Source organism: Otolemur garnettii, unplaced genomic scaffold (assembly GCF_000181295.1).
Source record: "Otolemur garnettii isolate 467f Iridium unplaced genomic scaffold, OtoGar3 scaffold00010, whole genome shotgun sequence".
Classification (NCBI taxonomy): domain Eukaryota; kingdom Metazoa; phylum Chordata; class Mammalia; order Primates; family Galagidae; genus Otolemur; species Otolemur garnettii.
In genome coordinates, this window is record NW_003852405.1 from 37220827 (window position 1) to 37248285 (window position 27459).

General features: G+C 42.5%; 1 protein-coding gene across 1 annotated transcript in view; it reads right to left on the minus strand.

The window, feature by feature from the left end:
• Nucleotides 1-7572, minus strand: part of PDE4B (phosphodiesterase 4B) — a 312539-nt gene extending 304967 nt beyond the window's left edge. Inside the window, exon 1 of the mRNA XM_003784243.3 lies at nucleotides 7168-7572. Within this exon, the coding sequence (XP_003784291.1) occupies nucleotides 7168-7403 (236 nt within the window). The 5' untranslated portion in view covers nucleotides 7404-7572. The remainder of the gene's footprint in view (nucleotides 1-7167) is intronic.
• Between the last annotated feature and the right edge of the window lie 19887 nt (nucleotides 7573-27459).

A 27459-nucleotide genomic window follows, 5' to 3' on the forward strand; every position in this document is an offset into this window, starting at 1 on the left:
CAATTTAAAGGACACAGGTTATCAATTTGCGATTTCTTCACTCTGCAACTCTCCGAGTTTTACTTCCAAGTTACCAGGGGAAATCCTACAAAAATCTCACATTATTGTAGCTACACAATTGTAGCTACATTATTGCAGCTATCACATTATGCACATTATAAATATTGCATCTGTAGGAAAATGCAGATAATTAAAAGTGCAATATGTACTATATAAATATTTTGAAGGCAAAGTAGCAAATGGATTCCTCTGTACAACTCGCCCTCTCGGCAGAGATGGGGAGCTTTCCCGAGCTGAAGCACCAGCTGTACGGCTGGATACAGGAAGAATAACCCAATAAATAATCGTGCGAACAACAGACAGCAGCTACTGTACCGCACTCCACGCCAGGGAGCACGGTTTGGACCTGGCAGCTTAATTAAATAGGCTGCCATGTACAACACTGAGCCTGGAGTGAGATATTCTAATTAAACCTGTGTCTGTGGTATCACAGGACACAGAACAGGAGTAAGTTGGAACAGCTCTACCGGCAGAAAGGGAGCACGGCCAGTCGGGGGCCGGAGCAGGTGCTGGCAGGACGGGGGCAGGAAAGCTTCTTTACTCCTCGAAAAGGTGCTTTAGGAATATAGACCAGAAAACAGGAAAGAGATTCATTCTTTTATTTTTTTCCAACAAACATGTAAAAATGTCCCTCTTTCCTGTAGGCTCCCAGGGCACAGAACACAGGAAGGGACCCTTCCCCTGTGCAATTTGGCAGGGGCAGAAATGAAAGGATGAGACATCGTGGCAAACAAGCATTTTATCCCACATCTCAGGTGACTTTACCACGGGGAAAAGTCAAGCAGAGTAAGGAGCTAAAAAGAGCATCATTTTAGATTGGAGGGGGTCAGTGAAAGCCTCTCCAGCTGGTGACATTTGACTAGAATCCTGAATGGAAATCAGACTGAGCGGTGTTGACATCTGGGTACTCGTCCTCCAGGCAGAAGCAAACCCTAGTGAAGGCCTAGAAGTGTGAACCTGTGTGGGTCCTTGAAGAAAAGAAAGGTTCCCAGGGGGACAGAAGATGAGGTCAGAGGCAGCCTGGGGCCAGAGGCTGCCGGGCTCAGGCATCTTGGTCAGCAGTTCAGACTCCTCTAAGAATCACTTAAAGGCTTCCAGTACCCTGCACGGTGCTGCTGCCGGGTCTCGACAGGGATGTTAGAGAGAGAAGCTCGACACCATCCACGGGGAAGACAGCTGGGAGCCAAAGAGGGAAGGAGGGAGCAATAAAGCCAATGAGATTTTGCAAAAAGGGCTTAGACGTCAGCAGTCAGGCCGTGGCCACGCTTGCCAGGCCACTGCAAGGTGTGTGTCCTGGGGGTTGTCACCATTACTGTGCAAAGAACTTTTCACTGCAAGAATTTTAAAAATCCAATATATTGAAGACTTGAGATAGTGAAAAGCCAGGAAAGGGCTATTTATAGAGACACTGATGAAATGCTCATTCTGATGGAAGCAGCAGTCCCAGACCACAGTTCACAGACTTCCACTGTCATTTGATTCAGACAGCGGACTAAGATAATTCCTGCTTAAAATCCAAACTCTCCAGGGGTCTGCACTTAAAGCCAAGCACAGAACACCTCTAGTATATGAGGACGGACTGGGCTGGTAGGGCAGCGGTTCTCAACCTGTGGGTTGCAACCCACAGGAACTGTATTAAAGGGCCGCGGCATTAGGAAGGTTGAGAACCACTGTGATAGGGTTTCCCCTACGCACCTTTGCCAGGACGGCGTGGTCCTGGACAGCAGAGGACCAGTGAGTGCCATGCCAGCCAAGCTGCGGGAGGCCAATGCAGGGAGACCCAGTTCTGGCCCTTTCCTCCCAGTTCCCATGCACTGTGGTTTGTTAAGTCACAAAGAACGTCATAAACACAGCTTCAGTGTTGTGGGATACACAGAATCATCAGCCACCGTCTGTCAGATGTGAACACTTCCCCTCTTCCCTTTGCTTCTAAGCTCGCCATCCAACAACCTGCTCTGCATATTTCCTGCAAAGTACCTTTCCAAAGTAAAACTATATTCTCTCTCAAAGGGAGATCTGGAAAGAAAAATAAAAGCAAAACCTATGGACGCAATCCTCAGCCTGGAGCTACTCCCTGCCGCTGATGGACTGAAGCCCAGGCCTGTTGACAGCAGTGGCAGCACCAGGGTGCGGCTGCAGCCCACCTGGCGGCCTCACTCCCCAGCCTTCCCACCTCACCTCTCAGGCTGTAACCCCAGTGAACTATGTGACATTCACCAGGGTGCTGCCGCAGCCCACCTGGCGGCCTCACTCCCCGGCCTTCCTACCTCGCCTCTCAGGCTGTAACCCCAGTGAACTATGTGACATTCACCAGCGTGTGGCTGCAGCCCACCTGGCGGCCTCACTCCCCGGCCTTCCCACCTCGCCTCTCGGGCTATAACCCCAGTGAACTATGTGACATTCACCAGCGTGTGGCTGCAGCCCACCTGGCGGCCTCACTCCCTGGCCTTCCCACCTCACCTCTCGGGCTGTAACCCCAGTGAACTATATGACATTCACCAGCGTGCGGCCGCAGCCCACCTGGCGGCCCCACTCCCCGGCCTTCCTACCTTGCCTCTTGGGCTGTGAACTACGCGAATGTTCCTGTGCACAGAGACAAAGCCCAGTTCAGCTGCTTATCTGCTGTGTGACTTGGGCAAATTACTTACCTTCTCTGACCTTCATCCCTTTTCCTATAAAATTGATATAATAATATATAACACATATAACCTTGAGCTTGTGATGGAATTAAGTGAGAAAATAACATTTAGAACAATGTCAAGCACAAGTGCTGAATAAATGAGGGACACTGCCCCCAGTGATCAGGGATTAGGGGCACGTGCTGGACACTGTCCCCAGTGACTTGGGGTTAGAGGTGCATCCTGGATGCTGTCCCCAGTGATCTGGGGTTAGAAGCACATGCTGGATGCTATCCCCAGTGACTCAGGGTTAGGGGCGCATGCTGGACACTGTCCCCAGTGACTCAGGGTTAGGGGCACATGCTGGATGCTGTCCCCAGTGATCTGGGATTAGGGGCGCATGCTGGACGCTGTCCCTAGTGATCTGAGGTTAGAGGCACATGCTGGACACTGTCCCCAGAGACTTGGGGTTAGGGGTGTGTGCTGGACGCTGACCCCAGTGATCCGGGGTTAGGGGCATATGCTGGACACTGTCCCCAGAGACTCGTAGTTAGGGGTGTGTGCTGGACACTGTCCCCAGTGATCTGGAGTTAGAGGCACATGCTGGACGCTGACCCCAGTGACTCAGGGTTAGGGGTGTGTGCTGGACGCTGTCCCCAATGATCTGGGGTTAGGGGCATATGCTGGACACTGTCCCCAGTGATCCGGGGTTGGGGGCATGTTCTGGACACTGTCCCCAGTGACTTGGGGTTAGGGGTGCATGCTGACCTGAGGACCTGCTCTGATTTCTGTTCAGCCTGCCGTTGACCCTGTCCACCTGAACTCTCAGCTGCACTTGGCGGCGTGTGAGATGGGTTCTGAATATAATTTCTTACATCACCAACAACGGGTATAGTATCCACTTTTAGATTTCAGAATTCAAAGAAGAATTTGGAAATTTGTGATGGTGGTTTCAGAGTCAAAACAATGATTAACAGAGCGGAAATACTTAAAGCAGTGGTTCTCAACCTTCCTAACACCTCAGTCCTTTAATACAGTTCCTGTGGGTTGAGAACCGCTGACTTAGAGGAACCTAAAGCAATACAGAATACTTTTACATCTGCAAGGCGTAACCCTGACAGGAACATGAACTTGAAGTGCGGTGATGCTACAGGTGAAATGTAAACGAGGAAAGTGTGCAAAGAACATACACACACGCTAAGAGACAAGGAAAACGGACATGGGCAGCTGCCTGGGCGCAGCTGGCCAGTATCAGGGTTCCCAATGCAACTTCAAACTGTGACCCACAGATAACATCTCTGTATATGGCATCTGTGAAATAATGCATGGGCATTAGAATACGTTTGGATTGAATCAGAGTTTGTTCTTTTCTTGCTCACAGAAGTACCTAATTATATATGTTAAGTGAATAAAAAAGTAAACCCCAAGACCAGTTACTAATAATCTGCAGATTTGTGGGGGTTCTTGTAAGCCTTTTCTGGCTATCCACTGAGGAGGAAAGGATCATATATTATACATAAACTATGTGGGTTAATCATGAAGAAGAATTTCCAATACTTGGACTGTGAGTAGTGACATCATGAGCTAAGTGAGGTCATAGAATTATTTTCTCTAGACTTAAAAGCAGACAGATTCCCGCATGTCAAAGACAGAGTAATTGTGGTCTTGCCCAAGGGAGCAAGGAGACCATCACAGAGATTCCTCCCAGGTCTGAGACGGTGTAAATACACTGACTTAGTGACAACTCATGGAGAGTCTACTTTCTGCAGATATTTCTGAAATAATCCCAGAATTTCACATGTATTTCTTAAATCTTCTGCCGTTAGCCCATACTTCATAACTTGGGTTTCCAAATCCAGAACCCCTTGTTCATATAACTAAAATAGGAAACCTACAAATGACGAAGGATCTTAAAACCCTGTCTGGGGGCTTAGCCACGCACTGCACACACATCTGCATCGTTCAGCTTCCCCGTGAAAATTACTTTGGTTTCGATGCTAGAATCAAAACAATCCAGTCTTCTTAAACAAAGCCTCCTGTCTACTGTAAAGTAATGACATGTTTTTAGAGTCTTCTAAGGACATATCCTGGAATTTCTAACTTAAATGCATGGTTTGAAAATGCCAGTTGTTAATTGTGAAAGGCCGGTTACATTTTATAATAACAAAGAGGCAAGAGTAAAATACCTGTTCTCTTATTTCATCATGTAACTATTTCATCTGATATTTTAAAAGTTCCTAATTTTTAAGATTTGAGAAAAGTCACTAAAATGCATAAGATATAAAGGGATTTTCATGACATGTTTCATGAAAATAAATTTGAAAACTGTTAAGCATATACTGAGATAAAGCTATCGAAATCAATATAAATACATAAATAGAGACCCGTCATGAGCTAAAAACCAACTGTGATGCAGCTTTACCAAGAAACAGAAGGAGGGGGGTGTGGAGGCTGGAAGCAAAAAGGCAAAAATGAATCATAGTCCTACCTAACGTTATTTCATAAGTTTAATGACTGATGCACTTTTTAAACCTATATTGTGGAACACTATTCCAAAGTCAGTGAAATTATGGAGAATTTTGTTTTAACTCACCTAAAAGAAGATCATTTTACCAGCTTAAGTAACCTCACATATCATGTAATTGTTCTTCTTGCAACTAGCTTCAAGGAAAATTGTATAACACATGAGTAAAACTGGCTTTTTAGTCATTTTAAAATTCGCGTTCTTTTGAAAAGAAAAAAAAAACCCAGTATTTATAGCTCTATGTTCCTAGCACATAGCAATTCTATTCTAAGAAAAAGAAAGGTCACATTATTATATTAAGGAAGCAAAACTCAACATGAAGAAAAATATACCAAGGTTCTAAGCAGACTAATCATATCCAAAAATTACCTGTGTAAAATTAAATATCCTTTAGGTCAAAATGATGGTTTACTAATAACTCAAGGAGTAAGACATATGCATCTATTAATTAATTGTAAGTATTCTACATATGTTCTTCTTGTGGGACTAATTAACAATATGTCTATATATCTTCCTCTATTCAGTTATGTGACTTATCAAACTATATAAAGATACACGCATGCAGGGTGGGATAAAGCACAAGAGAACTTTTCAAATCAGTGCATCTCTCTATATAAACCTTATCTTTCTACTGATGTTACCACCATCTGTAATTCTGAAAAACTAATGCCATGTGTTCTATAAGTAAGAGGTTAGAATTAAAAAATAAGATGTACATCAAGAACAATAATAATATTCTCCAGTAAAACAATTATGTGAACAGCAGTCCACTGCCAGGAAACAAGAAATCCCACCATAATTAGCCAAGCAAAGTACGTATTGGGTGACTATGTGGTACCCATCGTAGCAAGCTTGTCTTTCCAGAGGTAACCTCAATTTGCCAACACAATATGCAGAATGTTGCACAAACATTTCAGATGAGTAGAAAATAAATCTAGTGAATATTAATTTTCAATAATCAGATAGCCTCAGTTTTTAATGTCAGCTGGCAATTTAGCACGTAGACACAAAATCACAGAGTTATAATTGCCGGCAGAGGTACAAACTCCCTTTATTGCTATGATCCCTTGTAAATAAAACTGAGGGTTAGTACCCAATTATGAAAGGTATCTTAATCTAATGGAAACACAGTCTTCAAAGAAATCTGAAGTAGTCTAGCTTTACAAGCAAAGGTGATTTAATTTTATGGTGTTTGCCCTTACATTTCATTATCGTACTGGCTTAAGGAGGCTGCCCGAGTGTTCTTACCTTTCTATAAGCATAGACATTAAAGGGGGCAGGCTCAGAGCAATTTCTACCAAAGGTTCTTGAATATATTTACTTGGCATTCCCAAAATATCTGTAAGTTTAAGTTTTCATTTTTGAAGTAAGAGGCTCTTAAAGATAACAGCAATTTGGAATCATAAAATAAAAGCCATTAACCATTCCATTTCAGAAGAGGGAAGTTAGTTTTCCTTTTTTTTTGTAGTGTGAACACAGATGTCAATAAAAGAAAAACTCGCTGGTTTACAACTTACGAACATGGTGGACAGTTAAGTTTTACTTGTCTTAAGAAATAAATTAGAATTAACATTAATACACTTATATTTGTCCCAAAAATATTTTTAAAAATCATCAACCACAAAACAAAAAAGTCACCATCACCTCAACTGAGACTAAACAAAAAACTAACTGACTTTTAGAACTACTTTGTTATTTACCCAGAATTAACTATGTATTTTCTTTTTTGAGCAGTAATTTTAAAGGCTCTCTGCAGTCAGAGGCGTATTTGCTGGAAACATTCACAGCACAGTGACAATTTAGCACACAGTACCCTGGTGTGCTCTTCAGCTGACCTGGTCCCCATCCCTGCAGACCTATGCAATGTCTCAGGAACAAAACTAGAATGTCCCCTTCCTGTGCTCTGGTCACCGCTGTCCAGGCGAGAACCTGCAGAGCCCAGCAGGTGCCCCAAACCCGCCTTACCAGGTGTGAGCCACAGTGAAGCGACGACGCTGACGGATGCTTTTATTCACCAGCAACTTTCTGAAGAAGCAAGGTGAGTTCCGTGGAGAACTGCGTGGAGAGATTTTGGGAGATGTCTGTCTGTTTCCCGGGAGCCTCGGAAGCTCGAGTTCTAAGTGCATTTGCTCCTTGAAAGTCTTTATGCAGACCTCAGAGGCAGAAGCAGTGAGCTCCTTTGAAGAATCTTTTGCTGTCATGTCTTGTGAGGAGTGCTAGCTCTCACCACACAAAACAAAAGCCCCAAGCATGCCAGAGATCCGGCCGCAGGTTAGAAGGCTGGTGCGTCTGCAAACTCTTTCCAGGGTAATTTGGGCAGCTGTGGCTCCTGTGGGTGCTGCCTGGAGCAAAGGCAGCCACCCGGAGAATGGCAAGTCAGGCTGCCACCCGAAGCTTCACCAGGCTGGCTTCGCCTCTGAAAACACGCCAAAGCGCCTCCAGTGTCAGCAGCCTCCTTGTGGAAGAGGTTTGTCTGCAAGCGACACGCTGACACTCACTGAATCCATTCAGCGGAATATATCAACTCATGAAATATTCATAAGGGATTCTGATAAATCCCTCACATGCATTTTTTTAAATCTTACCCAACAAGCTGCATTCACTAATGGATAGGAGGCAAAATCTAGTCACACAGTCACTTGTCCTCTGTTTGCACAAAGAGCAGAACAAGAACCCATCCAGCATGTGCAATGTCTGGAGTCTTCATTCAGAATTATCTCCTCTGTAACACACACCCAGCAACTCCGCCCACCAGACGCGATTGGTCCAGGGTTATTTAAACAACTCCACTGTTCTTTCCCTTCCACAGCAGCCTTCATGGCTCAGATGTTCACAGAATTTGTGAGGTTCCTGTCTTCATCACTGTAAAAACTGATTAAGTAAGGAATTGTCAAAAAGCCTAGCTAAAACAGCCTTCCAAACTCCATTTCTGAGCTAAAAGAGCTGATTTGCTGAAGTATTTTTTTTTTAATTTTCTCCCTTCTCCAGATGATGCAAAACAGATTTAATATTTAAAAATGTCACTGAACAGGAAAGCATTGGATTTGGTCCATTCCCCTGAGGAATTGAAAGCCCAGTCTTTATTCCAGCAAGCACAGTTCTTGTCATTCTCGTCCTTCTATTGGAGATCATCATCCCTGGGGCTGCCCACCCCGCCCCTCCGTGCTAGAGGTGAAGCTGCTGCTAACAGCCACAGCTCCTCAGACAGAAATGGGGGGCACGGCCAGCACAAACGATACCCCCAACTGAAGTTCAAACACCACACTCTGGCACAATGCATGGGTTCCCGTGTCAGTCAGCACACAAGACACTGAGTTTCCATGTGCCTCTATGGACTGGTGAGTCTGCGAGCTGGCCCAGGGATGCAGGTGAGACACAGGCAGGACAGCAGATCCCGTGCCAGACCTTTAGAGATACACTGGAATGCAGCTTCTGTGCTTTAAAAGACACTAGACGTAAAAGAAAATCATGGTGCTTGAACTTGTAAAAAGTGTGTCCTGCCAATGACTGTCACCAGGGCCAATATGAGAAATATGACCTGATCTCAGACCAATATGACAAAGCAGAACTAGGGCTAGTCAGCAAGAGTGACAGAACAGGAAGGATTCACAGCAGGACCTCTGTGAAAAGGGAGACATTTATTGTTTCCACAAGGTGTGAGATATTCCACCCTTATAAAATCATTCATATATGTCAGATACTCTGGCCAAAAGCCTGCTAAATATTTAAAGGTCTAAATAAGTGTAGACCCTCACTCACACCAGAGTATGTAAGAGCAAACAGATCCCACCTGGGCCCTGGGAAGGGTCCAGGCATCTCAGAGGTGGGGTAGATGACTGGTTTGCAGGTGCCATCTTGGAAAACACATCAATGCTTGAGTGACTACATCATAAACAGAAATGCAGTCATGGAATTTTAGACTTGTACTGAATCCTAATACATATATAAGAGTGAGAATAATCACCTCACTCAGTTTCTCATTCCAGAGACAAAGAAACAGGGCTAGAGAAGGTAAGGGACTTGCCTCAAGTCATACTGGCAGTTGATGTTTCAGCTAAAACTAAAACCCAGGTTTCCTGATTCTCAACTGAGTTCTCTTTAATTCAGTTTCAATGTTGCAATTTTGTCCAACTAGACCTTAGTGTATTTTTTAATATCTAGACATGTTTAACTGCCCTATTTGAGAAGACAGATTGTTACCAATATCATGGGAGAAAATCTGACTGATGCCACCTGCTGTTTACCTGGGACTTTTCTCCAACAATCAGATGGTTTAAAACTAGGACACGAGCACATGGGATTTTGCCACTCTACTGAGTGACTTATTAGCAAAAAGTAAAATGGCAATTTTAAGTCATTAAATATATTTTTCATATTTACTTTTTGAAACTTCCAATATATAGTAAGCATCTTAGAACTTTCATCCCCCTGCCCCACCTGGCAAATTTCACAGCCCTGAATAATGTAAAATGGGGTTTAGGGAAGGAAGTGCCCTCCCTGCCGGCTCCCCGACACCGTGCGGCACCCCTCATGACCCTTCCATTCTACCTGCTGCCAAGGCCAATGTCCCAATTAAAGAAAAATTGAGAATCATCCTAAGAAATAAAGTTCTCAAAAATATGTGAATGCTGTTAACCCTGTCTACTCTAGAAAAACGATTTTGAAATACCAAAGACAATCAACTGTCTGTCTCACAGACAGTACAAAATTCAGAAGACCATCAAACTGTTGGAAAGTCTGAACTACTTAGTTCTGGGGAAAAGGAACATTTTTTACAGGTAAATACACAAATGTGTTTCTAGAGTCAAAGGGACAAGGAGAAAGGAGTCACTGCACCAAGTACTGAAACCATAGACGCTGGACTGAGGGAAACAGGAGATGCCGCCTAAGGAGAAGTGAACGAAGCTACATTTCAGCAAAGAACTGAGACAGCCAGGAGAGCAGGAGGGAACGTGAGCGGAGTTGTGTGTCCAGCCAAGTGCCCAGGAAGGAGCCGATGAATAAAATGAAAGCCTCCCCACCACATGCAGTCTTTAGGCCTTAGTCCCTCTATAGAGAAATGAGTAATTCTCAGTCAATTGATCAGGGTACAGATATTGGCCCTTGGAATGATTCCAGACTTCCAATTACAGACACATCTCAATTTTAAATAATGAAATTTCTGGTATTCACATCCAGGCAAAGCTGTAAAATCGAGAATTTATCACATTAAGTACCACTGAAGGATTTGAATGTTGTTATGCAGTCAATAACAATTAAATAATGATCCACTTAGAAATATTATGGACTAATCAAAAACATTTGGATTTTCATTAAATTGAAAAGGAAGGCCAGTTAATCACAACCACAGAAAATTATAAACTTGTAGTATAATAACATTATTTAAAATGTTTTTGGAAGTAAACAACTTTATAATAAAATTACTTTGGATGAAAATAATTACATTCTTTTTATATTTGATATCCCTCAGACTTTAAAAGTTGACACAGAATAAATTTTCTCTGATCATTTTCCAATTAACTGTTACAAAATTAAAGTCTGTTAAAGACACAGAATGCAGTTTCCGTGTGTAACAGGAGCCCTAGCAGAACGCTGAGCTCAAAGTAGCATGGCTCCCATTGAGAAGACAATTCATTCAGAAGTGTTTAAAAAGAACAGATTTAAGACTTTTATATCAACACAGTTGAATTATTGTTGATTATATCTTTGTTTATTTCATTGTCCAGCTCTTTTTTTCTAAAACAACACATCCTCTGAGCACAGCCATTAGATGCTATTCAATTAAAGATACTCAAGTTACATTCCTTCGGCCAAAGACAAGGGGGTCAGTGAGCAGAGCAGAACATCAACAAAAAACTGTAGACTCTCCCAGCAATCTGTTGTTTTCTGCAACAATATATAACAGTAAATAGATGGTCACATATATAACTATATCACCACGAATTGCAACTTCTCCAATTTTTCCGTTTCAATTTTAAGAAATGAAGCTAAAGAATTATTCTAGCATGATAGAAAAAAAGGTAATATTCAACTTAATTAAAATGGTTATACAGCCATCTTGGAAAAGAAAAAGTAACTGACAACCTGAAGAGTGAGAAACACTAGAGACAACAGCAAATGCAGATGACCCTGCCCTCTTACCCCCTGTGGATTCTAACTAGAAGTGGAAGAACCGTGTCCACTCCCATCATTAGATGACAGTGGCTCTTTTTAACATGGAACCAAAGTCCAAGTCTCAATAATGTCTCCACATTGGTTCTAGCTCTTTCACTTGGAATTGGAGAGAATATGTCACCTACAACCCTTCAAAGATATACTTTCTAATGCTTTTCCATCCTAAGTAACTAAACTCTTCCAACTATCCTCATATAGTACAGATTAGTGTCAGGTTTTATACACTTGGGTTGAACTCTGACACATGCCCCAGCAATGGCAGCATGTACACTAGTTTTCAAAGGCTGCCGTGAGGAAGCATAGATGATCGGGTGGCTGCAACAAAAGAAATGCCCCGTCTCCCTGTCTGGGAAGGTAGTTCAGAGTCAAGATTTCAGCAGGATGCTTCCTCTGAGGGTTGTGAGGGAGAGTCTAGTCTGCCCCAGGCCTTTCTCCAGGGCTCAGAGACAGCTGCCCCTCCGACGTCCCTTCACCCTGTCTCCCTTCTGCCCGTGGACAGTTCACAGAGTCCAGGTCATCCCAGTAACCAGACAAGAAGAGCTTCCACAGATTTTTTCTAGATAACCACACTTCCCTTCCTGGGTTTTGCAGAAATGCATGGTTGAATCCATGAGTCACACACCTGGTCTTCTTAACAAGTGGTTATTCAATCACACCCCCTGATGCTCTGTCCAGAAAGATCATGCTTTTGCAGTATAGATAAGCAGAGAATTTCCCAGATCTTCAAGGCCTGGTCATTTTTCCTTAACAGTTCTTCTTCCATTTACCTCTCTCCCCCCACATTTCACTTTGTGCACCAGAAGAAACCAGGATGTGCCTGCAGCACTTGGCTTAGAAATCTCCTCAGCTAAGTACACAAATTCATCACTCACCAGTTCTACTTCCCACAAAGAAACTAGGACACCGTTACGTTGAGCTCCTCGCCACTTTATAAAGAGGATCACCTGCCCTCCCATTTCCAGGAAGACGTTTCTTATTTCCATGAGACTTCACCAAAAGCACCTTAACAGTCCCTTTTTAACCAATAGTCTCCTCGGGGGAGTCTAGACATTTTCACCAAGCATGTCACAGCTCTTCTGCTGCTCCCACGACCAAACCCCAAAGCCACTTTGACACAGAGAAGTTCTCAGTGCGGCACTAAAGCCTGCCGGCATGAGCACCAACTGGGTGGTGTGAACCGCAGAAGCTCATTGTCTCAGGGGCCTGGAGGCTGCAGGTCAAGTGTGGGCAGAGCTGGCTCTGGATGAAGCTGTGAAGGAAGGACTTGCTCAGGCCTCTCTGGAAGAAAGGCAGGGGAGGAGGAGCGGCCAGCTGGGGACTGAGCTGTGACCATCACTTATTGAGAGATCACTAGGTCCTAGTTGCCTGCATGTATGTTATTATCACATCATCATACTGATCCTCATGGAACCCCTTTGAAGTTCATAGTCTGCACTTTACAGAGGAAGAAATTGAATTGTAGAAATGTGGGATGGATTCCCAAGTTCAACCAGTTACTAAGGATTAGAACCCCAAGCCATCCAATTTCAAAATTTATCTGTTGACCCACCACACTTCATTACAAAGCAAAAATGAAAAAACAAACATATGGATATTCTCTAAATATAAAGATAACACACTGCTTTAGAAATCTATTAATCCCAATCATGGTATGTACTGAAACTAGAATTGTTTTTTATAAATGTCATATTTCAGGACAACCCAAAGTAACTTGGTAGCTTTAGTAACTTGATTATTACAACACAAAGTAATTTGAGTGGACAACAAAAATTAATTTTACCCAGAAAACAAACTAACTTTATAAACAAATAATCCTTAAAGATAGTTTTGTCTGAATTCCCTCATAAATCTTAAGCCAGTTTTGGAAGAGAAGATATTGATTTAATGTGCTGTAGCATGGATATTCATGTGCAGCTCTAACTTCAAACTTACTGGACATGTGTGTGATTAAAAGCTAAAAATGGTTCTTATATACCTCCTTTTCTTTTTTATCTTAAATACTGTGTATAGGAATATCGTCCTGTGATTCTATCTTTAGTCTCTCCTACCTTCTAGTGGACACGTCTAAGGTTTCTGTTTTGTTTTGGGACTTCTAAGCTAAATACTTAATTCCCTTGGTTATTATTGCTACAAATCATGTTTTGGTGTGAAATCTGTACTGATTGTGCAGGCTCTAGGCTGAGATTATTTTTTTGCAGTTTTTTGGCTGGGGCCAGGTTTGAACCCACTACCTCTGGTATATGGGGCTGGCGCCCTCCTCCTTTAAGCCATAGGCACCTCCCTAGGCTGAGATTTTAAACAGTTAAATTCATTCTATATTAGCTATAGTCAATATTTTAATTTTATTTTTGGCAATTTAGAAATTTTAGCAGCAAGAGACAAAATTCTTAATAATATTACTTTCATTTAATCTTTAAAAATGTTTCTGAATGTAGATGCACTTTTACAAGATATTATAACGTACCACTTCATACCAACATGTAGAGATTCTCAATTTTTCCTTCCTAACTGTGCCCAGCCAGCACCATTTCTGGGTTCAATTTTCTCCACTTCCCGACACATACTGGATTTGGTTGGTACGGTATCTATTAAAATAAATGAGCACTGCTTGCTACACACCGAAACCAAAGAAAATCTCTTCATCAAAATATAAACAAGCTCAAAGTAAAGCATTGAACACCAATACCCTCCTTGTAATGGGAAATTTATCTTCTAAAACCACAGCCAATGGTTACAGTTGTAGATTCCATCAGATATTTTTTATAGCTAAGAAAATGTGCCTCTTCAGGCAAAGATCCCAATTTCTGAATCGTGACAGCAGCAGCTGAAGTCTAAAGATAGACGGTCAAAACACCGTTTTCTATACATTTTCAGTTGTGAAAAAGCAGTTACAGTACGATATCTATAAAGCATATTGTCTTAACCCTGTGATGGCTCTGCTGGGAAAAGCATTTATGACAAAGAAATTATTTTATGCCTTCATTATATCACACATACACACAGTTTTGGAAGAGGTAACAGGTTTTTGTTCTTGATGTAATATTTTTGAATGTATTTTGTATAGATGTGTCTAATCACTGTCAACAAAGCAGTCCTATTTCAGTGCCTGTGAATTCACATGTGGCCTTGTCGCATGGCCAAGCAGGGTCTGTTGGCTTTCACCTCGTCACAGGAAGACTCTTCCTCTAGACCTTTCTGTAGTATTTGTTCTTGTGTCTTCTCCTCAAAAAGTCTGTCCCTGGCCGGGTGTCGGGGCTCTTGCCTGTAACCCCAGCACTTGGGAGGCTGAAGCAGGAGGATCGTTTGAGCTCAGGACCTGGTCTCTACTAAAAATAGAAAAAGTAGCGGGGGTGGGAGAGGAGTTGTGTTGGGCACCTGTGATCCCAGGTACTCGGGAGGCTGAGCCAGGAGGATCACTTGAGCCCAGAAGACTGAGGTTGCTGTGAGCTAGGTTGAGGCCACTGCACTTGACTCAGGGTCACAGAGTGATATGTGAGCAGCACCCCATGCCCCTTGCACCTCACTCACTTTTGTTCTTTTGATAGCTTCAGTCACTCTCCGGCATCGCTGATGTCTGACATTCACTGAAATGAAAGTCCTGTGAGGACAGAGGCCTTGGCGTTTTATTCACCACACTAACTCTTAGCATCCACAGCAATGCCAGGTGCAGGGCAGATGTTCCGTAAATCCACACTTAATAAACAGAGGTCGCCTGGACTGTTCCAGCTGAGGTCAAGTTAGTGCTGCCTGCGTCGTCCTCAGCCACTTCCACCAGGTCCTTAAGCAAAGTCATCTTTACGGTGACTGCAAAAGGACACTGAGAGACGTGTGTGACAACAAGGACAGGCGAGAGGCAGCCTTGCCTGGACTCGCCACCACTGAAGGCTCTTCAGCCACCCCTACTGGACGCACTGGGGGCCCCGTGTTCCTTGAGCAAAGGCACCGTGTTCTCTGTTCCCAGGTGGGAGCACTTTCGGCCGGATGGAGGGCGAGGAGGACATGAACTTGGGACCTCCCAGCGGAGTCTCTGCACTGCCACCAAAGCTCATGGCACTCTCTTCTCAGTTCAAAACGATAAGCAGCTGGGGGATGGTGCCTGCCCACATGATGCTAGACACCCCTTCGGTGGAAGCCCTGGGGTCTGTGAGCGACTTCTTTTCTCTGGAGTGGAGGTCCAACAAGGAGTTACATTCCAGCAAAGTAATCACAACGTTTTGAACTTGATTTTCATAGCTCAATAAATACTGGAAAAAGATGAAGATGATGATGATGATAAAAATTAGGGCAAGGTTTCAATTACAACTGAGTTGGACAGCCAAAAACATTTAGTAAAGAAATAGTGTTTAATGGGACTTTGAAGCATGTCTATTAGGATGAAAAAGAAATGAAATGCCAAGGTGAGAGGCCTGTATAAAATTCTAAACGATTCAGTGTTCAAAACATTGAACTTGTTGTCAAGGAGATCTACGCCAAGCATAATAATTCTCTTTTCAGTTCCAAGCTATCATTTATGCTGCCCAAAAGCAGTGCATTATAATTAAGAACTATTTTGCCATAGAGAACATTATATTTCCTAAGGAGTACCCGTGACATTTTTATTAAAAATATAGCAATCTATAAAGAATCTGCATGTGAAAATACTTGTGCAAACAAAGTAAACCCCTGGTAAACTGAAAAGCAATCAAGTAAGAGGGTGACCCGAGGGAATGAATTATTTATCAGAAGACGGCTTTGGGATCAGCCCTGAGCCGGCTTCTCCAGCCTGGAGCAATTCCCTCAAGCTTTCCACTTCCAAGTGCCTTGTCCACAGATGTAAATGTTCACAGCAACTGTTCCATAGAGCAATTCATGTACATTAACAAATTCCAGTTTAAAATGTAAATGGTACTGCAATTTACAATGCAATCCGGTACAAGTATTCAGATAGCCTACTTCTTCATGGGATCTAAAAAGTGTCGTTGATATTATCACAGTCATCTTTAACCAGTAGAAGTAGAAACTCCTATAATCGTGGTATAACGATTTGCCACTTTCCCAAAATTAAATAAGATATATTTGCTCCACAGGGCCTAAAGTAAGTTTTTTAGAGCAAAGAGCAAATCTGGGGCGATCTTTAGCATAGCTCAGAGTGAGCTTCTGAAGATTAGAATACATTTCGTGGAAGGCAGAGCAGTAACAACACCTCTCTGATTCCCGGTGGTCTCCAGAGCAATGCTAGATCCGTTTGTTTTGTTTGTCTGTTTTAATTACAAAGTGCACAAAAAGCACACAAAGAAATAAACATTCATTGAGGGATCATTGTTACTAGATGCTTGAACTATTTCTCAAGTAATGCTGAAGATAAGTCCATGACACGGGCTTTACCAGGGCGAGAACTTCATAAAGAACACGAAAGGCTCAAGAAACCAGCAATGATGCTGCCCCCAAGCCTTCCTGTCTGCAATTCTGTTTTCCTCCCAGTGTCGGTGGTTTTCCAAGTCTGGTTCTATGACCAGCATCACCAGCATCACTTGGAGTTCTATTTCCTAAAGTTGACCTGGGCCTATTATTAAAATAGTTACCTGGTGAATCACAAACTCTGGGGATGGGACCCGGAAATTTCTGCTTTAACAAGTCTTTAAGTGATTCTGATACAGGCCAACATTTGTGAACCCCACCGTGCTTTCCGAGTTGATACCATGGAATTCCAGCATATTATCAGTCCAAAGGAAAAGGCAGAACTATTGCTAGTAGGTCAAGTTCCCTAAACCTAGACCAGAAAATCACGTCAGTTGAAATAGAGAGCCTGGACTTTCTCAAACTGATAAATGCTTGTGTAAGGATGAAAAACAGGTCTTATTTCATGTGTGGAGTTGGATTAATGAGTTGTGAGTGTCTGAGGCACAAGGATGAGGTTTGGGAGGCTGCATCTGACAGGAAGAAAGCTGTGACCCATTGGTGACGTCTGCCTCAGAGCAGGGAGGAGGGAACAGCACCTGTCAGGCTGTGCTGAGTGACAGCTGCATTGACATCTGAGTATTTCCTGCAGAGGAAGCCAATGTAAGGTGCGGTTGTAAAGATTGGTGGCTTATCAGAAATAACAGTAAGACCTTAACAAGTCTCCCTGTTGAGAAGTTGAGGCCATCCATGACAATTACACTCTATTCATTGTGGTCAGACACATCATAATTATTGGTAATGAGTCCTAAGAACATTGTTGAGTTTATTGAAAGTATTACTATGGTCACAACAAGTGAGGAGATCACTAAACAGAGATTGGAAGAGAGGGTGATGATCTACAATTTTCACCTGGGTGACATGAAAATTATTCCAGCCCTACATTTCTGTCCTATAAGCATTTTTCATTGTTTTGTTTGAGATGCATTGCGTATGTGAATATATCTGTCTCCCCAACTATACTGCAGCAAGCTCCCTGGCAGAAAGATTGTATATTTTTTTGTCTTTGTGTTCCTTCCACAATAACATCCTGCAATCCTCATAATAGCACTAGAATATCCATTAAAAATAAATTAACAACAAAAAGAAAAGAGCTACCAATTCCTAGATGTCTACTTTGTTCTAGTAGCTTTGCAAATATTATAAAAACATTGCATAATATGTATTGTCATCTCCCATTTTACAATTAAACTCATGTTCTGAGATTCAATGTTGAAAACTGGTAAGTAGGGACAGTTTTATTCAAACTCAGCTCTGTCTCACTCCAGAGTTCTTTCTCCACTAAAAATGTCTTCCCTAAAAATCAATTACTTTATAAAATAGAGTATATATCATTTGATATATAAAATTATAAATATACATATATATTTATGTATAAATCTAAAAATATCACTGAGTTTGAATACTTACATTAGAAAACCTACATTCAGGTGGGGCCTTGGCTCGAAGGAGTAAGGCACTGGCCCCATATACTGGAGGTGGCAGGTTCAAACCCAGCCCTGGCCAAAAACTGCAAAAAAAAGAAAAAAAGAAAAAGAAAGAAAGAAAACCTACACTCACCCATAATTATCTGTGAACTGAAGAATTTTACTGCCATTTATTTACCCTCAGTTCAGTTCTGTGAAGTAGGACTCCACGCTGCTTCCTAATTCACAGGAAAAGATTATTGGTTTTAGAGCTGATTTTTTTTCCCTAATACTGTCATTTAGGTAATGCGCAAAGCTGGCTGCTCTGGGTTTTTCTGATACAAATAGAAGGGATAGATTTTCAGCCAAAGGAACACTTTGCTCCTAGAACATCACCTAAATGCAATCAGAATAATATTCAGGACAAAATAGTCACTGGTCTAGAACTTTCCTAAGGCAAAACTTTGTCACATGCAATTCTACACATGACCCAAAGTAAGCATCGAATAAATGTTTGGCTCCAGAGAAGTTAAAAACACCAGAGTATGTTTTCTTTTTACTGAAAAAGCTTGTTTGTAAGGAGACTAGTTGTGGTGTCACTCCATCTGAATAAGGAGAAAACAGAAATCCCTGTCCAGAGATAGCTGTGCAGAAGCCGTACGTCAGAGTATATCAGAGAGGAAGTGACGCCCACTCCTCCCCTCCATGTCGAGGCTACTTTTGGTAAATAGCCCAGAACTCTGGGCTGATCATGGCTCATTCAGGTCCACACTCCCCAACTGAAGAATGTTGTCATCCTTTGGCCAAAGATACTTTCCATGACAAAAACTTTATCTAGACTACAAATTATCCCTTTACCACACCTCTTCTTAAATAATGTAGACCTATAAAAAGTTGTAGGAAACAAAATTCTAAAGCTCCAAAGACTAAAATAAGTGGCTCTCCCAGGAATTCACTAGCTCTAACAAATACATAATCCAAATGACAAAACTTTCTCTCATGTGGCAAGATGAAGAACTATACACAGTCCCCAGTCAGCCATTCGAAGGAGTAACTTCCTGGCCCTTTGGTGGACAGACCATCTAAATGGCAAAATGATTCTCAAAACAATTGGCCATGTGACCTCCAAACGTATACACTGACACACACCTATAAGTTAAAGAGGGAAGGACCTAACGCTTCTTAAAAACTTAAAAATCAAATACAACAATTTTAAATAAACAGAATACCCAAACAAGTGCACATACTACATTAACAACATTTTTTTTTGTATCAGAGTCTCTGCCTAGTCTAGCTGGAAAAAAATAATGCTATTTCATAACAGAAAGAAGCAAAACTAATGGATATTTTTTGGTAACATGGATAATAGCTTTTATATTCATAAGATACAAGACACGGCATTTAAAAAGCAAAAAAAGAAGACATTATAGTCTACTTTGTTTCATTATTGATAAGGATGCTCGGTTCCAAAATCTCTCCAATGATACATTGTTATAGCTACAGGAGAGGAACAAAACACCTGCTTAGGCATTCTAGAGACGACGGTCTGGAGTTAGCCCCTTCGGCACTGATCATTCTCCCTCGTTTACAGTCTTGATCTATCACAAGGAGTCCATACTGCTGCTGAGAACAGCACCCTCTCTAAACATTGCTGAGGACTATCTTATTCCACTTTCGAAATAGTTGGAATAAATATCACTGTCAGCATTTCCAGCTCACTTCAGCTACTCGTCATCCTTCGAACTGTGCCTGTGGCTACATAAGTGGCATCAGCTTTTCTCTTTATTCAATGATGGGTTCCTGCAGTGAAGTCACAGAAGGCTCTTCTTGAAATGATTCCCTCCTAAATCTCCCCAGTATACCAATTACTATCTGTTAACAGGAATGGCTAAACGCACACTCAGTGCCACACGGATTGTCACAGCTGAGGGAGGCAATGACCACTATTAACATTCTGCTGCTTTCTAGCAAATGCAACAGTACTCCAAAGAAAATTTAATGGAGATGTTTTATACAGAAAAAGCAATCAAGTTATTAAAGGCCCAGCTGCCATTTTCTAAGTACACAGTCACAATATTATAAATTAAAGTACAAGAACCAGTCACCCTTCTTAGTTGCCTAGAATCTACTCACTAGCAAATTAAGCGGTAGAGGTGAAGATTTCTGTTCCCGGTGCTTCTGGATTCCACTATTTCTAATTCCCCCCACCTATACAATTACTTATCTTCTTAAATATATCAGCCTGATCATGTGACCCCTTGCTTTCCAAGCTAAGTTCCAATCCTTTAGCTAATGCTTCTCCAGAAGTTCTTCAGCCTCTCCTTATTTATCTTAAAAAACTCATATATTCTGAGGCAAATAGCCCAGGTCCTGTCTGGTCCGGCCAGGGTCATCCTTCGGCCTGTTCTCCTGCTCTGCCCCACAGGCAGGTGCACAGCCTCTCAGCTGTGCGTGTTCTCACTCTTCCCCTCACTCCTTCATGTGTCAAATCACCCCCAAAATCCTCTTGTTCCTCCTCTCTTCCCCCATGCATTTCACCTCAGGACCCCAAACGAATGCAACCTGATTATCCCACTCTTGGAAGATCTCACGGATAAGGCCACATTGGTTTTCCACAGCTTCTTGGTGTTTTCATTGTACTCAGTAGATACCTTTGCCATAGAACTTATTATACTGTATGTTATATTATACTGTTAATTATATGTTAACATATTTATTTCCCCCAGTTGTGTGTGAACTCCCTGAGAATACGGCCTACATCTTAATTTAAAGTTCCTTCCACAGTGTAATGCCCACTGTAAACACGCAGTCGCTTTTGGCTGGGTAAGTGCATAAAGTTTGGATCCCAGAATATTTAGCAGCAACCTATTTTATCCATGTCATTAATCTTCCAAACACATACATCACTCTCCTGCCAAGGATCATAGGAAGGATGGCACTCCCACGCCTGTCTATGGGTTCCAAAACTTATTTCCCATTGTTAGGCTTGCATTGTCAGATTCATGTAACAGAATAGAGCCTTTATGATCTTACAAAATAATGAACTAATTTACTTTTAAAAAGTTTGTAAATCCTTGTAAGTTCTTAGTATATGATTAAATCTTTTAAAATACATAATTAAATCAGTTTGAATGTCTGCTAAATAGAAGGCACACAATAAAAGTTTATTAAACAAGTGAATTAATAAATGAATAAAATAATTAATACATATAAAAAACACTTTAGTATGAGATATAGGTTAAAAGGCACCCATACATCACTTACTATGCTAAGAAAGTTGAGAAAATTTTGTTTTGTTTCTTAACTTTGTTTCCCTGGCCCGGGCGAGAACTTCTGAGATTGACAGTTAGACATCCTTGAAAGTCTAAAATAATCTCCTGACAAAGCCCTCCCTGCTCCGGCTCAGACTGGGCTCTCCTGGCGCTACCGAGGCCAAACACTGAAACAGCAGCTCAGAGTCGACCAGGAAACAGTCCACAGGAAACACAAAGGAAAGAGAATTGTAGGGGAAAACCTCCACCGTAACCTAAGCATCCTTTTCTTCTAACGCTTTTGAGAAACACAGTAATCAAGTGGTATCTGCAGGCAAAAGTATAGACACATACGTCATTACAGACATTTTCATAACCATAAAATCTGAAAATGTTGATAGAACTCCAGCAATATGTGGTGAAGTGAAGTCGGTCTGAAAGTTAAGACGGCTTCTCCACCAAACGGTGTCCTAGGATGACCAGCAGTTAACTAATAAGCCAGCAGATCAGGGAGCTAATGCCTGAAACAATTCTCTGATACAGTACAGGGTAGTAATCGGTGTCCCCGCCACAAGCACAGCTGTCCTCCCCAGGCAAATGGCCGGGTAGGGCTTCCAGGCCTCTCGGGGAAAGCAGGAGACACGTGACTCACTCTGACCAGTGACCTGTAACTGGATGTAGCCAGACAATCCCTGGCCTGGGCGAGAGCTCACTTTGACCTCTTGTTTTCTTGCACTTATCATGAAAATGTTTGTGATGATGGCTGCTGTCAGCCCGGGGTTCAGAGATTGTGAAAGTCCAGTTCATCCGTCCCCAGCAGTAATGTGTTGGGAGAACAAGAAGAAACCCCATAGAGTGTTTCAAGCCCCTGAGAGTTTGGAAGTGTTTGTTACAGCATCATAACCAGCCTGACCTGACTCGTAACCCTGAGAAAGCCAGGTAGTTCCCAGGGGACTAGATGAGATTCTCCTGTATCTACTATTTTGTACATATGGTTAAATCAAAGCAATAAAAAGAGCTATGCTGTGTCACGGTGCGTCTATGAATACTTAGTAGAATTATCTCCTTTACATTAAAGTTTCAAGATGTTTTGCTTTCATAAAAAGCTTATTGTAAAAGAAAAGTATAAGTTGGGTCATAAATACATGACAATATGACTCAGTGTAGAGTTATGGTTCCTAAGACATTCCTTAGAATGGTCAGTCTGCTAGCACACTAAAAATAAGAGTTTATAAAATATAGTTTACAAATCGCATTTTAAACACGCATCTGTGTTGTAATGTGTAGTACACCCATAACGTCACTAAAGGCTGGAGAACATCAGATCTGCCATTATTCTGGTTCATTCAAACAATTCATAGAGAAATGCAACTTGTGTTTACTCTTTCTAAACTCTCTTCCTCATCAGAGAGAACGCCATGGTGATGAACAATTCCCCCAGTGAGAATAACTTCCCACTCCTCTCAGATTTTCCTTTAAACAGGGAGTAAAATTTACAAACATATATATAGTCAGGTGAGTGGGAGGAACAGAGCTGTCCCTGAGGGGGACCTCAGCTGGGGACGGCGTGTGCCTGGTCTGCAGGCCTGCTCTGTGTGGCACAGCAGTGCTGGGCACACCCGGGACTGCCCAGGAGCCCCCTGAGGTTACATTAGTGAATGGGAAAGGAATTCCGAGGGATGCCCTAGAATCTTAGGTCTGGAAGAATCAGATCTGGAAGAAAGTCCCTTTGGGGTAAATATAGTCCAACCCCCTTTTTAACAAATGGGTAAACGGACCCCCAGAGAGAGGAGACCCTATCCTGAGTTAACAGAAGAGCTGGGCTGGAGGTCAGTCCTGGCTGACCTGGCTGTTTCTCTCTCAGGCCATCACTCCTTCCATCCTGTCATTCTACATATACTAGCACAGACTGGCCGCCTACGGTAAGTACCTTCTGTATCTCTGCCACGAATGCACACTTTTGTTGAAGCCCGTCACGTGTCAGGCACTGTGTTAAGCACAGAGGGTAAAGGGTGAATAAGAAGGGTTTTGTTTTCTTCTGTTTTGAGAGTCTCACTCTGTGGCCCTCGGTAGACTGTCGTGGCATCACAGCTCACAACAACCTCAAACTCCTGGGCTCAAGTGATCCTACTGTGTCAGCTTCCTGAGTAGCTGGGACTATGGGTACCGCCACCACAACACCCAGCTAGTTTTTCTGTTTTGGTAGGAAATGGATTCCTGCTTTGCTCAGGCTGGTCTCACACTCCTGAGCTCCAGCAATTCACCTGCATCAGCCTCCCAGAGTGCTGGGATTACAGGCCTGAGCCACTGAGCCTGGCCAAGATGTGTTTTATGCTTTATGGAAATTTATTCATGGTTACCTTGCACGATCCATTATTAATGGGAAATCATAATGGTTGACAGCACTTATATTCCAGTAACATTTTTTTCCATCAGATAAGCTGTTGAAAAATATTAAGTCTTGGATTTCTGTAAAATAAGGGCATTCATTTTAAGTAAAAAGGCTGACAGGATTCCTGGAGCTGTTCACCACTGCTTAATGCTGAAACCCATGCAAGTGTCTGTGTGGTTTGCTCCACGTAAAGTGAGTTTAGTTTTTATTCCCAGGATGCCGTCTTTCTGCACTGTGTTTACTTGGACAACAATACGGGCTTTGTAACCCTTTGAGAATAGGACCCTGCACCAATTTCACTGAGGTCTGTAACCACAGACTATGTGAAGCTGAATTCTAATTAATAGTACAGTAAAAGCTTTGTCTCCTCTGCCCCTTGGGGGATGAGACGCCTTAACTCTCCAAGCAGGCACCACCCCATGCTGCCCAGGGTGTCCTCCTTCCTCTAAGTCACCTGTCCTCACCGTTCCAAAATCTGTTTCTAGATAAAAGGGAGGGATGGAATGAGTTACCCACACACCCTCCACCATAGCTCATCTAATAATAATTGTGTAAGATTCTATCTCCTTTAATGTTCAGTGAGTCCAGAAGGATAACTTTTCCTTTATCTTAAAGGGTCAAGAACATTCAAGACAATAAAAACAAAACACTAAGACGACATGGAAACAGAATAACAAAGCAACATGACTTGAATTAGTCTCTCCGGGAGCAGCTTCTGGGTATAACCACTGTTAGCACGTCACACACACAGATGTCAGGTAGTTGTTAGAAGGTTTTGTAGTCTGTTCTCACCACTTAGCAAGAGATTTTGAATATCTTTCCTCAGCAGCAAATATTATTCTGCAACATGGTTTTAAATGGTCAGATAGCAATTTGTTATCTTGCTATAAAGTGAAACCATGCTTATTTATTGACGATGTAGAATTTTATTCTTTTTCAGAATTTTAAGCAATGCTTTAGCAATCATCTCTCTCTATGCTGCCTGTAAACATCTACTACTCAGACTCATGCCATGGTGATTTTACATTAATAAGGACGTGAATGGGCATACCATTAGCACACACGACTGTGTGGTGAATTGATTTTCACACGATGGTTTATAAAAGTTAATTTCTCTTGCTACACTGAAGAGTAGCAGGAACTGAAACTGAGACTGGAGAGCTTTGGTTACAATTGTCACTTCATAGCTTAATTTTTACAGTACTTTGGAAAATTTTGCCTTGAAAATCTCCAAACTCTTTTGTTTTAAGAGGTAAGGTCTTGCTTTGTCCCTTAGGCTGGGGTGCAGTGTCGTAATCACAGCTCACTGTAGCCTTGAACTCCTGGGCTCAAGGCATCCTTCTGCCTCAGCCTCAGCAGAGTTGGGATTACAGGTGAGAGCCACAGTGCCTGGAAAGAAGTCTTTCAGCTGTGTAACCATGTTGTTGCTTGTTGTCTAACCTAGAAATACTTTTGTAAAAAAAATTTAAAAATACTGTTTAAGCAAAAGAATGGCATGAGTATGAGCAAAGAACCATCACGACAGCTGGTTCTGTTCTAGCTGGAAGCAGAAGAGTGTGCAGATGCACGTGTGAGCTCACGCGCCTTCCTGGCTTGAAATAAATTTCATCTGCATGTAAGTTCAGTATCAATCACCTAACACCAATACAGTCAGGATGTTCAGAGGAAATGTTTTCTGTTCTTAGCACTTCTCAAAAACAAGCACAAGAGCTGCTTTTAGGAAAGCTGGTAGAAATTGAATTATTCTGCTATTTTACCAGCCTCTGAAAATATATGAAGATCTTCACATATAAACAGGAATAAAATAAAAAAGGAGGAAAAAGAAAAAAAAAAAACCTAGATTCCAGGTAAGAAGGTATTTGTACAATCCAAGTTCAACTGATTAGTTCAGGTAACCAGTCTATTTCTAAAACAGGATAGAAGGTTCTGCTTTCTGGAAGAGAAAGAATGTGTTGTTTTCAGAATAAATTATGGTGTGAGCCCCGTCAGACATGGTCAGGAAATGTCCCATGTCACAACACGGACCCCCCAGCTCAGCAGGCACATGAGCACATAACAGAGGGTCCCCAGTCATGATGGCTCAAGTCACAGTGTTCCAACTTCATGGTGGCACAGAAGTGATGTGCAGTCAGTAGGGACCACTGCAGGTGCAGAGCCCTCCTGCCTGTTCCGTTCAGTGCAGCCGTCAATACATTACATGAGACATTCAGCCCTTGGCTATAAATAGGCTTGTGTGAGAGGACCATGCCTGCCTGCAGGCTGGTGTGAGTCTGAATGTATGAGGCAGGTTATGCCACAATGTTCTGCAGGCCAGGTGTATTCCCTGCATCTTTGACCTGTGATATTTTCAACTTACAATGCAGCTATGGGGGCGTAACTCCATCATAAGTCAAAGAGCATCAGAGTCTCACTGAGGGTCACGGGCGCTCCTGCCGTTCTCTGCACATGACACCGTGCTCTTCCAAGTCTCCTCTGAGCTGTCGCTTCTGCCAGAAGACGTGCTCTCCCCATAAGGAGCTCAGCCTCAGCCCCTGGCACGGGCGCATGTCACCGTCCCTGGGAACTTCCCACTGCCCTTCAAACCCTGCTGTGTCTTTTTCTCTCATCTCTCTGCAGCTGAGTCAGTCTGCAGCCTGCACTTTGAAGCAGACAAAGTGTGGCCTCTCCAACTTAGGATACCTGAGGAAGCTACTTAGAATCTCTGAACAATAGCGGATAATTATCTTTATTTAGTAGGACTGTGAGGACTAACCTAGAACACAGCCAGTGTTCAGTCAGTGCTAATTACTATCATTATTCTTATCATGAACACCTAGGAAAGAGGAGCTGTGAAATTATTATAATAGATACCATCTCTCGGAAAGAGGATGGATTACCCAGGAAACCCAGTAATTTGCAAGGTTTGCCCAGCCGTCCTGCTGCTTTGCAAACATACCAAGTTCCCATCCTCAAGTCAAGGCCTGTGACTTTCTATTTTCTTTGCCAAGAACTCACTTTTTCTAGATGAATGTGTGGCTCATTTCTTTGTTTCATTCAGATCTTTGCTCAGTTTTTTCCTCTTCAACAGAGTCTTTCTGGACAGCTCTGTTTAAAAATATCCCCTCCCACCATTCTCTAGCCCTTGACCAAGTTCTGTTATTCTGTGTGTCTGCATGTGACACGCAGACTCCACTCGCCACTCCTACAGACACCGGCTCTGCCAGTCAGCCCCGTGCACTGCTGGGGCTCCCATGCTTAGAACAGTGCACATTACAGGCACTTAATAAATATCTCTGAAGTGGATGAATCCTCCCCTAGCACACAGGAGATGCCAAAAAAAAAGTGTTGATTAATTTGAATTGACTAGATCAGTACAGAGTACAGGTGTGTGTCTAGTGGAAGTCAGGTTCAGAGCAGAGAGCCATCATGACGACCTTACAGTTTATAGAGCAGGCTCACAAGCACCTACAGTTTATAGAGCAGGCTCACAAGCACCTACAGTTTATAGAGCAGGCTCACAAGCACCTACAGTTTATAGAGCAGGCTCACAAGCACCTTCGCTCTCACTCCTGAACTTCAGGCTTTCTAGAGACAAACAGCAGCCCCAGTGGGCATGGCC